The sequence below is a fragment of the Amphiura filiformis genome, chromosome 17, assembly GCF_039555335.1.
Source record: "Amphiura filiformis chromosome 17, Afil_fr2py, whole genome shotgun sequence".
Lineage (NCBI taxonomy): Eukaryota > Metazoa > Echinodermata > Ophiuroidea > Amphilepidida > Amphiuridae > Amphiura > Amphiura filiformis.
In genome coordinates this window covers 54,105,439-54,121,780 of record NC_092644.1, presented here as the reverse complement: position 1 = coordinate 54,121,780, position 16,342 = coordinate 54,105,439, and the positions used below count along the sequence as shown (strand labels likewise).

At 38.0% G+C, this 16,342-nt stretch overlaps 1 protein-coding gene across 1 annotated transcript in view; it reads left to right on the top strand.

The window, feature by feature from the left end:
* The first annotated feature begins 1,219 nt into the window (after positions 1–1,219).
* Positions 1,220–16,342, top strand: part of LOC140137988 (uncharacterized) — a 51,688-nt gene continuing 36,565 nt past the window's right edge. Inside the window, 1 exon segment of the mRNA XM_072159817.1 lies at positions 1,220–1,560. Coding sequence (XP_072015918.1) covers positions 1,387–1,560 — 174 coding nt within the window. The 5' untranslated portion in view covers positions 1,220–1,386.

Genomic DNA, 16,342 nt, shown 5'->3' with positions numbered 1-16,342 from the left:
TAATTGCCAGGGGGCCATGATACAATCACCCTCCCCCCAATGTTGAGACATGTATACAGTGGCGTATAAGATTTCATTTTGACATTGGGGATGGGGTTGGAAAACATTTCTTGAAGTAGGCTAAAGTGAAACCAGCACCTTTTGGCGACATTTATCTCCCCGATCTACGCCTATATCATCCTGTAGGCCTATAATGGGTTTCTGACCAAATTAATCTTAGCCTATAGGCCTATTGGGCCATTTTAGCCCTAAAATTGCAAATTTTGCGCGCTGCGCGCGAATTTATTCAACTTTTACACCATATTCCATCAGTTTAGCTTCAAAATGGCAAATTGTTTGCCCCCCCATGTCAAAAAAGAAATCTACGCCACTGACTTAATACAAATATAGGTAGGGGCCTAAACATTATTGCGTAGGATATTTCAGGCCTACCATACCATTGAGGCCTATTGACATTGACCTATTTTGCTGTGTAGCCTATAATTTCCCCCTTTTCAAAATATAGTTTCCCACTTTTTAAGTTCCCTATTTTACTTTCCCCTTTTCAAATAGGCCTAGCCTCATAGGCCGTCTAGGCCATCCCACTTTTTGCAAATAGTTCCCCCTTTTACTTTTTACTTTCCTGCTGCTAGTTCCCCAAATAGTTTCTCCCTTAATAGGCCTACTTTCCCATCCCCCTTTCCCACTTTTAGGCCCACTTTCCCCCTAAGTTTTGCAAATAGTTTGTCCCTTTTTTTTTTCTTTTCCCTTTTTCAAAGAGTTTCCTTTTTACTCCTCCCTTTTTTGCCTAGTTTCCCTGTTTCACTTTCCTCTTTTGCTAAAGAGTTTTCCCTTTTTTACCCCGGGTCTTTTAGGCCTATAGGCTACTCCCACTGATTGCAAGGGGGTCTGTTTCTCCCTTCCCCCTTGCAAATACGGTAGTGTTCCCTTTAAACTTCTTTTGGCAAATAGTTTCCCCCTTTTTATTTCCCCTTTTTGCAAATAGTTTATAGTTTCTCCCTTTTTTATTTAATTGTTTTGTTGTTTTTCTAATTTCCCCGTTTCCGTGCGTAGACTTTAGGCCTATAATGCATAATGAAAAAATATCCCCGGGAAAATTAATATCCACAGCCCTTTTAAAACAGCATCATCCTTTTTTGATTTACGCCAAAAATATTATCATTGCGATCAAACATAGCAAAGACCATCGACCTCTAACAATGAAGCTGTGTCAATCAGTGTCAATTTTGACGGTCAAAGGTTATCCTCAGGTACGAAAACATGAGGAATGGCGGAAATTTAGCTCATGAAAATCACACTTTATTGCACGATTTTAGTGGTTTAATTCAAAGCTCGTAAAGTAGAAATTAATGATTTTGTAGTCTACAGGTATACCACATTTGCAAGATGACTGACAAGGCTAGATTGAAGGAGAGTTTGAAGAAAATCCTTCGTGCATTGTTGCTGTCGGCACCACTGGGCTTGACGCCCAAGGAGTTGGAGAATGATTTTCGTGAAGTGGAGGGTCATGAATTGCCGTATCGAACACTGGGCTACAACACAGTGAATGATTTGTTACAGGTGTGTATGATCCCGTTGATATAGTGTTTATTGAAGTAGGGATACGAAAGAATGTAAATAATCACAGAAAGGCATCATGTCGGTCAAATTTTAAACCACCCGAACTATAGAAAAATTATCAAATTTGTGGACATCGTGGAACATTCAACTACGCTTGTTACTCCGCGACTAATCATGCTAACTACACGCGTACAACGCTACTCTACGCGTCCGTATTAGCGAGGCTATCTGCGTACAACTGCTTACTACGCACAGCCACGCAAAGAGTATGTTCCACGATGTCCACGAATTTGATAATTTTTCTATAATTTAATAATATGGTTAAAATTACGAATTTATCAAATTAAACTTTCGCATCAAGGTTAAACATGTTCTAGCTATACAAACATACCTTTTACTTTGTCGAACAAGCTTCATTTTGTTCCAGAATCCATGTTTTTATCGCAATTTTTGACGTAAAAGCCGGGCGTAAAAAAGAGCTGAATGCAAAACCGGTGATGCAAACTTCAAAACTTTCGCGTAGCACGAGCGCTCGTTTTGACGGTGATTTACGCTCACGTATCAAGCATTTTCAAGCGCGTTTGACAGTTTTTTACTGCCTGACGCAATTGTGCATTTATTCAATTTTCTCGAAAAACACGAAGTATTTTTCTTTAAAAAATTCAACCATTTCACAAATTCTTTGCCACTTTCCACTCATCTGATCATCTTTTTATGTGTCGGAAGTGATGCTGATTTTATAAATTAGGGGTTCATACATACTCGCTATATAACGGCGTGCGTGATTGGTCGAGAGCCGGGCATAAACAGCGTTTATGCCCGGTGGCCCGATGTGCGATCTCGGGTAATGAAAAACGAAGGAAATTCATCGTTTTTTATGATGTTCCTTGTTATATTTTGTTATTATTTTGATGAAATAAGAATCACAAAATGTTCTGGTATGTATGAACGGGAAGCGGCCCCTCGGGCATAAACAACCGTTTAGTCATGAAAATATATGAATGAACCCTAATTCATTCATATATTTTCATGACTAAACTGTTGTTTATGCCCGAGGGCCGCTTATGCCCGAGGCATAAACAACTGTTTAGTCATGAAAATATATGAATGAACCCCGTTCATACATACCAGAACATTTTGTGCTTCTTATTTCATCAAAATAATCCCAGTGGGCACACGGGTCGGTTTCTGACGTATCAACGTCCGATTTCGACGTTGAAATAAGGTTGAAATCACGTTGTATTTGCAAATGGGCATCAACCTTGATACAACGTTGTATCGACGTTGTATCAACGTCGAAATTCAACCTGATTTCAACCTGATTTCAACCCGATTTCAACCTGATTATAACCCGATTTTAACCCGATTTTGTAAATTATCATTCAGATATAGGGCCTAATTACTAAATAATAGTAATAAATTGATACTTACCCGTGTAGAGTTTCACAATCGGCCGGCTGGTGTATTATATCATGATTATAGGCCTGGTATCGCCCTGGGGAATTGCCACGGGTATATCGCCCGCATCGTAGTCGGTGCAGAATGCGCAGTTGGCACTCATACGCGGGAGCCCGCGCGGGAGGCAAGTTCAGGCAACCCGGTGTGGAGTTGGTAGGTCGTGCGCAGCGGTCATGCGTTGTGGTCGGTGCAGAGGGCCCCGTGCAGTAGGCACCCATACGCGGCAGGCAACTGGGTGTGGAGTGCCGTGTGCAGCGGTCAGATTTTTGACCAAAAATCACATTTTTGACAAAAAACCACATTTTTGACCCAAAATCTAATTTTTGGTCAAAAATCTGACCTTTGACCAAAAATAACATTTTTTGACCAAAAATCACATTTGTGACGAAAATTCACAATTTTGACCAAAAATCTCATATTTGACCAAAAATCTCATTTTGACCAAAAATCTCATTTTTGACCAAAAATCTCATTTTTGACCAAAAATCTCATTTTGACCAAAAATCTCATTTTGACCAAAAATCTCACTTTGACCAAAAATCTCATTTTTGACCAAAAATCTCATTTTGACCAAAAATCTCATTTTTGACCAAAAATCTCACTTTGACCAAAAATCTCATTTTGACCAAAAATCTCATTTTTGACCAAAAATCTCACTTTGACCAAAAATCTCATTTTTGAACAAAAATCTCATTTTGACCAAAAATCTACTTTTTGACCAAAAATCTACTTTTTGACCAAAAATCTCACTTTTGACCAAAAATCTCATTTTGACCAAAAATCTCATTTTGACCAAAAATCACATTTTGTCCAAAAATCAAATTTTTGACCAATTTGTTTTTTCAAGATTGCCACCACTGAGTAAACCTGCAACCTTGTGCTAATTTCTCACCTTCTCATATCAGTTTTAGTTTACCGAAATAAAAATCTCATTTTTGACCAAAAATCTCATTTTGACCAAAAATCTCATTTTTGACCAAAAATCTCACTTTGGCCAAAAATCTCACTTTGGCCAAAAATCTCATTTTGACCAAAAATCTACTTTTTGACCAAAAATCTACTTTTTGACCAAAAATCTCACTTTTGACCAAAAATCTCATTTTGACCAAAAATCTCATTTTGACCAAAAATCTCATTTTGACCAAAAATCACATTTTGTCCAAAAATCAAATTTTTGACCAATTTGTTTTTTCAAGATTGCCACCACTGAGTAAACCTGCAACCTTGTGCTAATTTCTCACCTTCTCATATCAGTTTTAGTTTACCGTAATAAGCCTCAATTTGATGATTGGACCTACTTTTAACCTTCAAATCCTAAATGGCCGCCAAATTTATCAGCTCACATAGGTTCTAATTAAAGCACTGATCATGCTGAATTGAGGGTGCAAAATACACGATACCCAGTTAAATTGCACTACATGCAAGCATTAGATATTGATTAAAGTATTTGAACAAAAATACAGCAATTCAATTATTTTCAGAAATAAATCAGTAATGACTTCCACATAGATGTAGGCCACCTTTTAAATCAAACTTGCCTTTTTTTCAGACCGTTTCCGGCGCACCAAATCTGTATTCGCTTATTACATTTAATAACTTTTATTTTGTAGCCAAGAGGTAAGGGTATAATCATCCCAGCAAACATAAAAACGTTTTAGATAAGTTATATTTTGGCTTTTGGCTTAGGTAAAAACGTATTTATATACATTAAAATGTCGGGTTATATAAAGGTCATGAGAACGTTTTAAAACGTTTTGTATAAAACACACTACAACAATATTTTAACAATGTTTTCAAAATGCTATTGTAAACTATCAATGCAAACATTTTTGCCAAATATTTTGTCAACACTTAAATAACTAATTATGTTAAAATATTTGCATTCAGCAAACACAGAAATGTTCTTAAAATGTTTTTTTTTTTCAAAACGTTTTAATAACATTTAAATGTCGGGTTATTAGAGTCACGCTGGTAGCATGACCAGCAAGTTTTAAAAAAACGACTGATAAAGAAGAATAAGAAGATGCACATCGGGACTATATTTACACGAAACAAAACGCTATTGTTCTATGATATTTTTAAGCTGGGTACAAAATATATCTAAAACCATGCTAAATCTGTATTTACTATCCAAAGTGTAATATTTTAATAACTCATTAATTCAAAAAGTTACACCAATCATACAGTCAATCCGATTGTTTGATAATAAATAAACATTCTTGCTTTATTTCACGCGGTATTTCATAGCCAAAATTAGTGGAAAATCATAGCTAATCATACTGATATCCACAATCTTTCGTCACTGCTACAGCCATACATGGCTGTCACTGTCGCACTACCTTTTGAGATTCACTTTCAAATATACCCTAGTATATTCCTGGATACCCTACATACAAATTCTGGATCCCATTAAGCCAAAAAATCAAGTTTTTCGCAATTCTTTTATTCTTTCCGGACCACAGCATACATTCATATTAATAAATACTCCACTTTCACACGTCGTTATAACGGTCGTCCCGTGTGGCGAAGCGGTTAAGGTCCTGGACTTCTAATCCATTTATGAATTTTTGCTCAGGTTCAAACTTCCCACCACTTTTTTTTCTTAATGTTTTATTAACCAATGTATTGTCATAAATCAAGAATAACACCATCTCGAACATCCATTGCTATTATGATATTTTTTTTTTTTTTCATCAAACAAACATGTCTGATTTTTTATTCTCATCTAGGCCTAGGCCTAGGCCTACTTTCACCATCCAGATGCTTTCACCATGCCTGACTATCATGACATCTTCGTTATTTAAAACACATTTATCATTGGCTCTGTTCACAGTTCAATCTGAAATTATATTTGCAATAAATATTATAAATTGTCACAAATTAAAATCACAAACCGCGAAAGATCGCCAACAACTGCCGCTGAATATTGATATCAAACTAGATTTCACCGCAGGGCTATAAAGAACCACAAACCGCGACATTTGGATATCCAACTAGATAGCCCAGCAGGGCTACAAAGAATCACACACCACAAAATATGGATATCCAACAGGCTTAAACTATAAATTAGCTCCCGATAGAGGGCAGGGCCTGATAAGGGTAATTAAAATCACAAACCGCGAAAGATCGCTGACAACCGCCGCTTAATAGGGATATCCAACTAGATTGCCCCGCAGGGCTACAAAGAACCACAAACCGCGAAATTTGCATATCCAACAAGATTGCCCGCAGGCTTATCGATTATAAAGAACCACAAACCGTGAAATATGGATATCCAACAAATTAAGACCACAAACCGCGAATGATCGCCAACAACTGCCGTTAAATTTGGATATCCAACTAGATTGCCTCGCAGGGCTATAAAGAACCACAAACCGCGAAATTTGGATATCCAACAAGCTTAAACTAATTAACTGCCGATAGAGGGCTTGATAAGGGAAATTAAAATCACAAACCGCGAAAGATCGCCGACAACCTCCGCTTAATAGGGATATATCCACAAAGAACCAAAAACCGCGAAATGTGGATATCCAACAAATTAAGACCACAAACCGCGATAAAATGAAATGAAATGAAATGAAGACCCAAATACCGCGAAATTTGGATATGCAACTAGATTGCCCCACAGGGCTACAAAGAACCACAAACCACGAAATATGGATATCCAACAAGCTTAAACTATAAATTAGCTCCCGATAGAGGGCAGGCTTGATAAGGGAAATTTAAACCACAAACCACGAAAGAGCGCAGATAACCGCCGCTTACTAGGCATATCCAACTAGCTTGGCCCGCAGGGCTACAAAGAACCACAAACCGCGAAATTTGGATATCCAACTAGATTGCCCACAGGCCTATAGATTATAAAGAACCACAAACCGCGAAATATGGATATCCAATAAATTAAGACCACAAACCGCGATAAACGAAATGAAACGAAATGAAGAGCCACAAACCGCGAAATTTGTATTTGCAACTAGATTGCCCCACAGGGCTACGAAGAACCACAAACCACGAAATATGGATATCCAACAAGCTTAAACTATAAATTAGCTCCCGATAGAGGCCAGTGCTTGATAAGGGAAATTAAAACCACAAACCACGAAAGATCGCAGATAACCGCCGCTTAATAGGCATATCCAACTAGGTTGGCCCGCAGGGCTATAAAGAACCACAAACATTCAAACACGATTATCTTGCCTAGTCGGGGCATTTAGACGCTTCCGTAGTATAGGCTTAAATATATGCGCATGTACCAGTTCCAACTTGGAAGTAAATCGGACTTACTCTCCGTATCTCTCTGGCATTGTCAACATTGGGTGTGTGCTGTTTATATTTACATTTTCTGTACATATTTACGTTGCCTTGAATAATTCAAGTATATTAAAATATATATTGATCATTGTGTACGCCTCAGTCACGCGTGACGAGCAAGTTTTAAAAATAAACGACTGAAGTTTTGTTTAATTATTTATTGTCATAAATCATGAACAGCAACTTCAAACATCTATTTTTCGCTTTTATGGAGCACTTTGTAACCTGATGACTTTCCAAGCTTGGAGCTACTTGGTTACATTCATAAAAAGAAAAGAAATCTACCAAAAAAAGCGTTGACAACGTAAAAGAAATCAGCAAGTTTAAAAAACCCACCTCGGCTCACTTTTTGAAACTTGGTCCCATTTTGAATACCAACAGGAAATCAGTGTTTTTATTTTATTTCAACAGAATACAGCGTTTCCAACAAGATTACAAGCCTACTACACTTCTGGAAATGTTTTAAATTTATATAAATATGATGAAGTTTAAATTAATACCTTTTACAAATGGGACCAAGTTTCAAAAAGTGAGCCGAGGTGGGTTTTTTAAACTTGCTGATTTCTTTACGTTGTCAACGCTTTTTTGGTAGATATAAATGTCATGAAAACGTTTTTAAAACGTTATTGCAAATATTTTAGGCAAACATTTTTCGCAAAATATTTTCTCAACCCCAAAATAACATTCTGTTCAGAATGTTTTGTATCAAGTTTTTATAAATGTTTTTGGAATATTATTAAAACGTTTTTATACCCTTTATATAGCCCGACATTTAAACGTTTCTGTAATACATTTTGTGTTTGCTGGGCAGAAGATTATCAAAAAATGTTTTTTAATGTTATGAAAACGTTTTATACCCTTAATATAACCCGACATTTAAACGTTTTCTGACAACCTTTAATAACCTTTTGCGAATGATCTCGAAAACATTTTGTGTTTGCTGGGATGTTTAATTTCAATTGCCTGACACGTAAGATAGAGAGGTGACGATGGAGGTAGAATTTTTTGAATGAACCTCGTATTTTAAAATGTTAATAAGGGGTTTCCTGGCTTGCGCATTTGGAATATCCATTCAATATTAACTTGAAGAAAACGCGTAAAAATCTTCTTTTCACGCTACAACTTACTTAAAACTTCTGATACCATGCAAGGTATCTTTAACATATGGTTTCTAAGTCTTGACTTTTGATACGCTAACTAAACTGGAAATTGTAGACAGATTATACAACTAAATACTTTTATTTTTCTCATGGAAGAACTTCACACTAACTTCCTTAGACTGATGATCAGATCATACAGAGAATGTGATCAATAGTTTTGGAACTGTTCTGCGCTTGCACTCCACCCTTCAACACATGTTTAAAGGATCCTTGTCGTGCTCAGTTTAGCTGAAGGAGATAAGCATCGAAAACGTCAACCCTATCAGTAGGCTTATTTCGCATTGATGATGTCATCACTACCAATATCAAGAAAATCTAGACCAGAATCTGTATTGCTTGCTTAGTTGTTCACCTTCTTTCTTTGTATGTTAAGACACATATCAAGGCAATAACAGCTGTTATCATTAAGCTGATGGGTTGGCGCCTAGATAGCTGTTAACCTCCGCTTTGAAGCTGATCCGTTTCACAATTCCTGGAATTTGAGGCGGAGTACATTCCATCTGCGGGATATAGATGGAATGAAGGACCCTTGGACCCTTCATGACTAAGGTTAGAACTTGAACTGATGAGTAGTACGTGGCACTAACTGCTCTCGATGGACGCAAAGGCAGAATTTGAAGGAAGAAGGAGGGTTGATCTAGGAGTTGCTCCATGCCATTCTTTTAAAATTATGGCTCTCTCAAGTGGCCAGTTCATCCGAAATCTTTGGCTGCATCTAACGTTCCTGATGTTAAGTCAATTTTCTTGATGCTTTATACATTGTACATTGTCATGGACTATTATAGTCTGTCTATTGCATGGCCAATCTTCACTGATCTTGTTTTGATTCCTTTATCATGTGGTGCAACGACACGTCAACTGTAACGACAAAAATAACAATTTCGGGATTATCATTTAAAATAAAAACACAACTATTTCCATAATTTACACAGAAACATTATATTTGGCATAGATATGCAGTATGATTAAATATGCGTAATGTAAGATAGCCCTACTGAAGGTAGACCAGTTACTCCTGACTGTTTATAAGGTCATTCTGCTATACATTTCTTAGGGCCATTCTTCGGACCAAAAAGAGGGAAATTGTAACTTATTTTTGCTCTAGTTTCTATACATGTTTAAAAACAAAACTGAGTTTGCTGAGCTGATTTACATTGAATGGCAAGTCAGACTATAGGCGCATTACACCAAATCACTGCGCGAAAGGTGCAATTGTGATGAGTTCCGGTTAAAAGTATATGGCTACGTGGTGTCCTTAATATATATGGACCATGTTCTTCGTGAGGTCGGCATGTTCTGATTCAAATGAAAGATGCTAACCTATTAATGACTAAAATAGATATGAAATTATACAAATCGATTCACAAGAAAAGTAGGTCCTGGCCGAATTACTGCTAACGGAACAAGTTTTAATGCTAGTTTTGCCGTTGAAATAGCGGCGTCGCCTTTCAACATTTTTTAAATCAAAATCTGAATCTGTAAAGTTCCCCAAAATTGTAACTCAAATGAAATTTCAGTCCTTAATTAATACAGAGATTACGTGAAAAAGTTAAAAATTCCAAACGTCTTTAGCTTAGGAACCGGGATCAATCCGGCCGGTATAAACCTGTTTGACATCTCAGTAATGTAGGCCATATAGAATAGGTTTTTAAGGTATTCTTCCGGGTGCACAATACTAATAAATTTTCCTACACTTTGTATACAAAATGGCCTCTGTTACCCCAAGACAGAGAAATTGAAAACACTCGGACGCAAAATTTGCATGCATGTTGGCAATCAGACACGACAACCATTTATTGACTTTTGTTTAAGACCCGCACCAGTACCTACAACAAATAAACAAACAAACAAACAAACAAATTCTCAGCCGTATAATTGCCAAATATATAATAGGAGATTCTCTAATCGAAAGCGAATTACCCAACCCAAGACTCTAGCGAAACAACGACCAAAGGCGCAGTAAATCTCGTTTTAGCAAAACCCAATGTGATCCAAACTTGCACTCTGGTGGCCGCCACCCGAGGCTAAATTCTGAGCGTTTGACCCCGAACCCGTGGATTATTCATCAAATATCATGGCTGGAAACTCAACAATAAATTATGGTACTGGTGCATACAGATCCCACGCTCCCAAGTGGAATTCCTGAGACTCTTCAACAGGTGGTCTACCTGAAGTTACAAGGATCAAGTCTTAATGTTAGCATTCTATGACATATACATATATCATAATAAATAAATACAGAAAAGATAATTCAAAACCCAGCATTATTTTCTTTTGCTTACTGTGTGAAGTCTTTGACCTTATAAAAGACTACTTTACTGTTTTTGATGACACCTGACCTGTGCCTGCATGTAACAATACGATTGTCAATTCCTGTACATATATATAGTTTTGACGACTTACTTTCCCTCTTGAACTATCATTCTAAAAAGTTTGATACAGAACAATTATATAAATTTTATGTAGCAACATATTGAACACATGATCTAATTAAACAGTGTACATTGTAAATATGAAGATCTGAGAAAGGGAAATTAATTGCAAGTCACATGTAATTTTAATGATCGGCGTCAACTCTTTATTCCTCCCTCCTTATCTACAGGGACCATAATTCTTGATTTTTCTTTTAAACTTACAGACAGTTAAATGCTTTAATTAGCTATTATTTAACACACTACCATGTAGTAGATAAAATATATCTGTATTTATACAGGTCATTATCTCATTACTGTCACACATAATTATATTTTACTTCCTTCTCACATGTCCACACAGCGCGCGGTGGGTGGGAAGATTTTTGTTGTTGTCGTGTCCAATACAAAACCAACAGTGAATAAATAACCACCTAATCACGCCCGAAACCCGCTGGCGGTAAATCCCATTGGTTCCCGGTCGAGCCAAACAATACAAATTTATCTGCATGACAATGATTGACATCTGACCCGGTAAACAATAACATGGATTGGTCCATTTCTCAGCAAGGGTAAATTGAGTTTAACTTGTTGCACTGTGTTAAACTTTATTCTCTATACCTTTGCACAGATTTTTTGTGGGACCTGAAAGCACATCAGACATATCGAAAATTTTGAATACGGGGGATGTCCTTCTGATATTTATAAATTCGATTTTTTGAAATTCGCGATACAATAAAAAAATTTAGGGCAAATTATTAAAAATTGCAACTTTTGACATTTAACAGTCCTCAAAGTAAACTTAAAGGAGTATTTCGTGATCCTAGCATCCTCTATTTATGTCATTTTCATTAGATATCCACGAAAAAACCTATTCCCAAAATTTCAGTTGATTCGATTTTGCGTTATGAGTTATGCATGATTATGTGTATTACACTGCTCCATAAACAATGTGTTGTAATTTCGTTCTGGTATACCAGAACGAAATTCAAATTTCACGATATCTTTGCTAAGCGAATTAATCTGCAAGAAATATTTTGTACATAAACATTATGTAGCCAGAGGTTTCCAGTGATATAAAATCTCAACTTTTTTGAGAAAAGTGGGGGATGAGGCTGTGGATCACGAAATGCCCTTTTAATAAATCGAATGACATGTACTTAAAAGGGCATTTCGTGATCCAAAGCCTCATCCGGTCATCCCCCCCACTTTTTTCCGAAGAAAGTTGAGATTTTTATACCACTGGAAACCTCTGGCTACATACTGTCTATGTACCAAAATTTTCTTGCAGATTAATTTGTTTAGCAAAAATATCGTCAAATTTAAATTTCGTTCTGGTATGTCCAGAACGAAATTACAACAATGGCATATATAGACCAGTAGCCTATAATACACATAATCATGCATAACTCGCTAACGCAAAATCGGAATCAACTGAAATTTTGGGAATACGTTTTTTTCGTGGATTATTAACTATTGATACATATCATAAAAAGAGGATGATAGGATCACGAAATCCTAATTTAAGTGTATGTACCTGGGATGGATGAAAAGCCGACCATCAATTGAAAGTTTTGACCTTTCATATTGAAGATATAGATTTTCCCACATATCATTAGATTTATACAATTAATGGTAATCATTTGCCATAAAATATTAGGCCCTATACATTAAAAAAAAATAGTATATCGAATTTCACAAAATAAAAATTATTTGATATTAGAAGGACATTCCTCGTATTCAAAATGCAATTAGATATGTCTGATGTGCTCTCAGGTCCCACATAAAATAGGGGGCCTATGTGAAAACGTCGCTATCCGAGCCCAAGCTCTATTTAGGCCTATTTGAAAAGAACTTTATTCAACAAATTCCACTAGCCTAGCCCTAACATTACTAACTAAATATTACTGGTACTACTAATACGCCTAGCCATATTTATAGGCCCCTGGGCCCTGTATTTTTTTCTTCATAAATCATTGTCATTGACATTGAAATTTATGTTTTAATTAAATCATCAAAAAACTTGACGGAGTTACAACCTAGACTCCCATACCGGTAACGTAATGTCTAAATCATTTAATACACGACCTAGCACATCATGCACATGCACATGACATGAACATGACTAGGACGTAGTCTAGGGCCTAGGGTTCACCTATCTATGCTCCCAGCAGTACCAAGCAAGACCTTTTACTGTACGATATGACTAGGGCTAGGGGCCTAGCATGCCTAGTTTGTTACATTTGCATTGCCCCAGCAAATATTCCAAACTGACCGAGTCTTCTACCATGTCTACAAAGTACAAGTCAAGGCACTGTCATGACTGTATCGTGTCTGTCTAATGGTGCATTCATCATATACAGCATGCAGCAGGCATATGTTGCTCGAAAAACACTAGCAACGAATTTGTTCACGGATACCATCGACGTATAATAGAGCATTGCGTTAGAGAATATGCTCGAACAACATGAACAACAGGCATGTATCTTATAAACTGCTTAGTAAGCTTAACTATTTTAACATATCCTAATGATACAAAATGGAAAAACAAGTTGAAATATACATGCTGCAATATGTCCAAAATTCAAGTAGACTTTTAAAGAAAATTTAAATGTTTACTAACCTGTTTTATTTGCAAATTTAGGCCTCAAGCTCATGTACGTCACTCGTACGTGTGTATAAACTCCATTTACTTTCACTGCTGTACATTGGGCAATATCCCATAGTGTTGGGCGAAAGCGATACGTGCTTGCAAACACGCATGCATGCCGAAATAACTTTTGAACGCAGGTGCGTATCCATAAACACTTGCACATGTGCGTGCGTACCCATAAACACTTGCGCACACGCTTGCGTGCCTGCAAACACTTGCGAACGTGCATGCGTCGCATAAACACTTGCGAACGAGTGTGTACATGCAAACACTTGCGCACACGCAGCGTGCTTTCAAATATTATGCGAACGTGTTTGCGTGCTCGCAAACACTTGCGAATGGGCATGCGCACATGCAAATAACCTGCGCACGCCGAGTAGGCCTACTCATAAACACTTGCGAACGCACAAGCAAACACGAAAACACTTGCGAACACTTGCGAACTCGCATGCCAAATGCGTGCCCATAAACACTTGCGAACGTACGTTTGTAATTGCAAGTAGGCCTACTTGTGTACGCCGCGTGCGTACCGCAATAACTCGCGCGTAATGCGCATACTCCATAACACATGAGCATGTGCATGCGTACTCCATAAACCGCAATATCATATAACCACTTGAGATTGCGCATGCGTAGAGCCCTACTTGCAAACACTTGTGCACGCGGCGTGCGTGCTTGCAAACACTTGCGAACGTGTGTGCATACCGGCAATGTCCGCAAGCGTCGCATGAAAACTTGCAAACGTGAGTGCGCATCGCAAACATTTGCGAACCCGCGTGCGTACTCACCAACACTTGCGAACGTGTGTGTGCAATGTGCGCGAGCGTACGCACCTACCTACAATAGCTTGCCAAACGTGCGTGTATAGGCCTACCTATAAACACTTGCCGTCCCATGAAAAAATTGAGAGAGTGCGTTCCCCCTCCCCTGCTTTCGCCGACTATGATCGACAACATAGAGGCCTATGATGCGGCCGGCTCCAGCCAGGGGCTGGGGCCCCGACTACATAACCGCTGCGTACGGCCCACTCACTCCACACCCGGTTGCCTCCCGCGTATGGGTGCCGACCTCTGCACCTCTGACGCCGGCGATACCCGGGGTATTACCCCGGGGTGATATCACGTGTTAGTAAAATGGTTAAAAGATTATGCGAAATAGGCCTATTAGGGACCGCTCAAAAACACTTGTTAGAGGGGTCTGATGCAAAAAAAATTATCAGTTCTCAAATAGTTCAGGGTCCCCTTTTTGACATAAAAATTATGGGTCAATCCCATCGAAAATCATGTAAACTCAATTTTCAGACGCGAACATTTTTAGTTTATTTTTTCAAAGCCACCCCCTCCTAGAAGGGTCAAAACTTTTAAGTATCCCCCCACACTTTTTTTGCATCCCCCAACAAGTGTTTGTCGCACCAGCTTCCACCAAGTTGTAGGAATTCCCATCAACATCAGCCCGCCAATTGAGCGGCGACGGGTCAGATAGCATACCCCTGCACCACCCGGTGTTTTCGCGTCAGTCATTACATGCTTGTTGGAGGTAGTGAACGCCGCGGCGGGCCACTTTTGAAGAAGAGTATAAATCGTACTATACGGTATAAATCGGGAGATCATGCGGCATGGATATAATTTACTTTAATCATGTTAATAAGCATAGGCCTATTTCGTCCTAATAATATTTTATGTATTAAAAAGGCCATAAAGTTGTGCGTTGAAACATTGGTTGAAATCAGGTTGAAATTTCAACGTTGTATCAACGTTGAAGTTCAACCTGATTTCAACCTTCTTAATTTTTTGCATTGAAAGTTGGTTGAAATCAGGTTGAAATTTCAACGCTTATCGACGTTGAAAATTTCAACCTGATTTCAACCAATCTCTAGGTTGAAATCAGGTTGAAATCTGGTTAGGTTAGATTTCGACGTTGTATCAACGTTGATACAACGTCGAAATCCTAACCTGTGCCCACTGGGAATAACAAAAAATGCCAAGTAACATCATTAAAAACTGTAAATTTCCTTCGTTGGCCCTACCCGTGATCGCACATCAGGCCACCGGGCATAAACGCTGTTTATGCCCGGCTCTCGACCAATCACGCGCGCCGTTACATAGCATGTATGTATGAAGGTATGTTTCTTGCTGTTTCTTGCTTATAATCTGGCTTATTCTTGCTGATAATTTTTTAATTGTTTTTGAGACAAAACTTCTCAGCAGAATAGCCGCTTTCACTTGTTTTCAAAAAGTTGTTTTAACCTTGTTTTTTACCATCATAATTTCCCTCATTTATCAAAGCAAGCCCTGCCATCCTTCCAATACAATAAACCTTGACTTCAAAGTGTTTGGCAACTGTTTAACCTTGATGCAAAAGTAAACCTTGATGCAAAAGTAACAATTTAGTCCCTACATGTATATAGCGAGGGTGGTCTAAAGGAAAAGATCGCCATCATCATGGTCATGGATGCTGGCATGCTGGTGCATGGAAGCATGCACCAGCATGACCAGCCACTGTTAAGCTGTTTTTATGCACATCCTTGGATTTATCCCCATCCTCAGTTGAGTTGTTTTAGACATTTGTGATGCCACCAGAATCTAAAGTAAAAAAAAATGGGGCACCCGACAATCATACCGAGTACCGACCGTTCCAATTTTGGTCTTGGAAGGGCAACCAAACAATTAATTTTTTCTGGCCTAAAATAAATGCCAGGACACAAAATTTAAGACAATTGAAGCAAGCACACTTTTGCTACATGTATGTATAACATTGCCAATTTTGTTGGCCTATAATAGTGACATGAT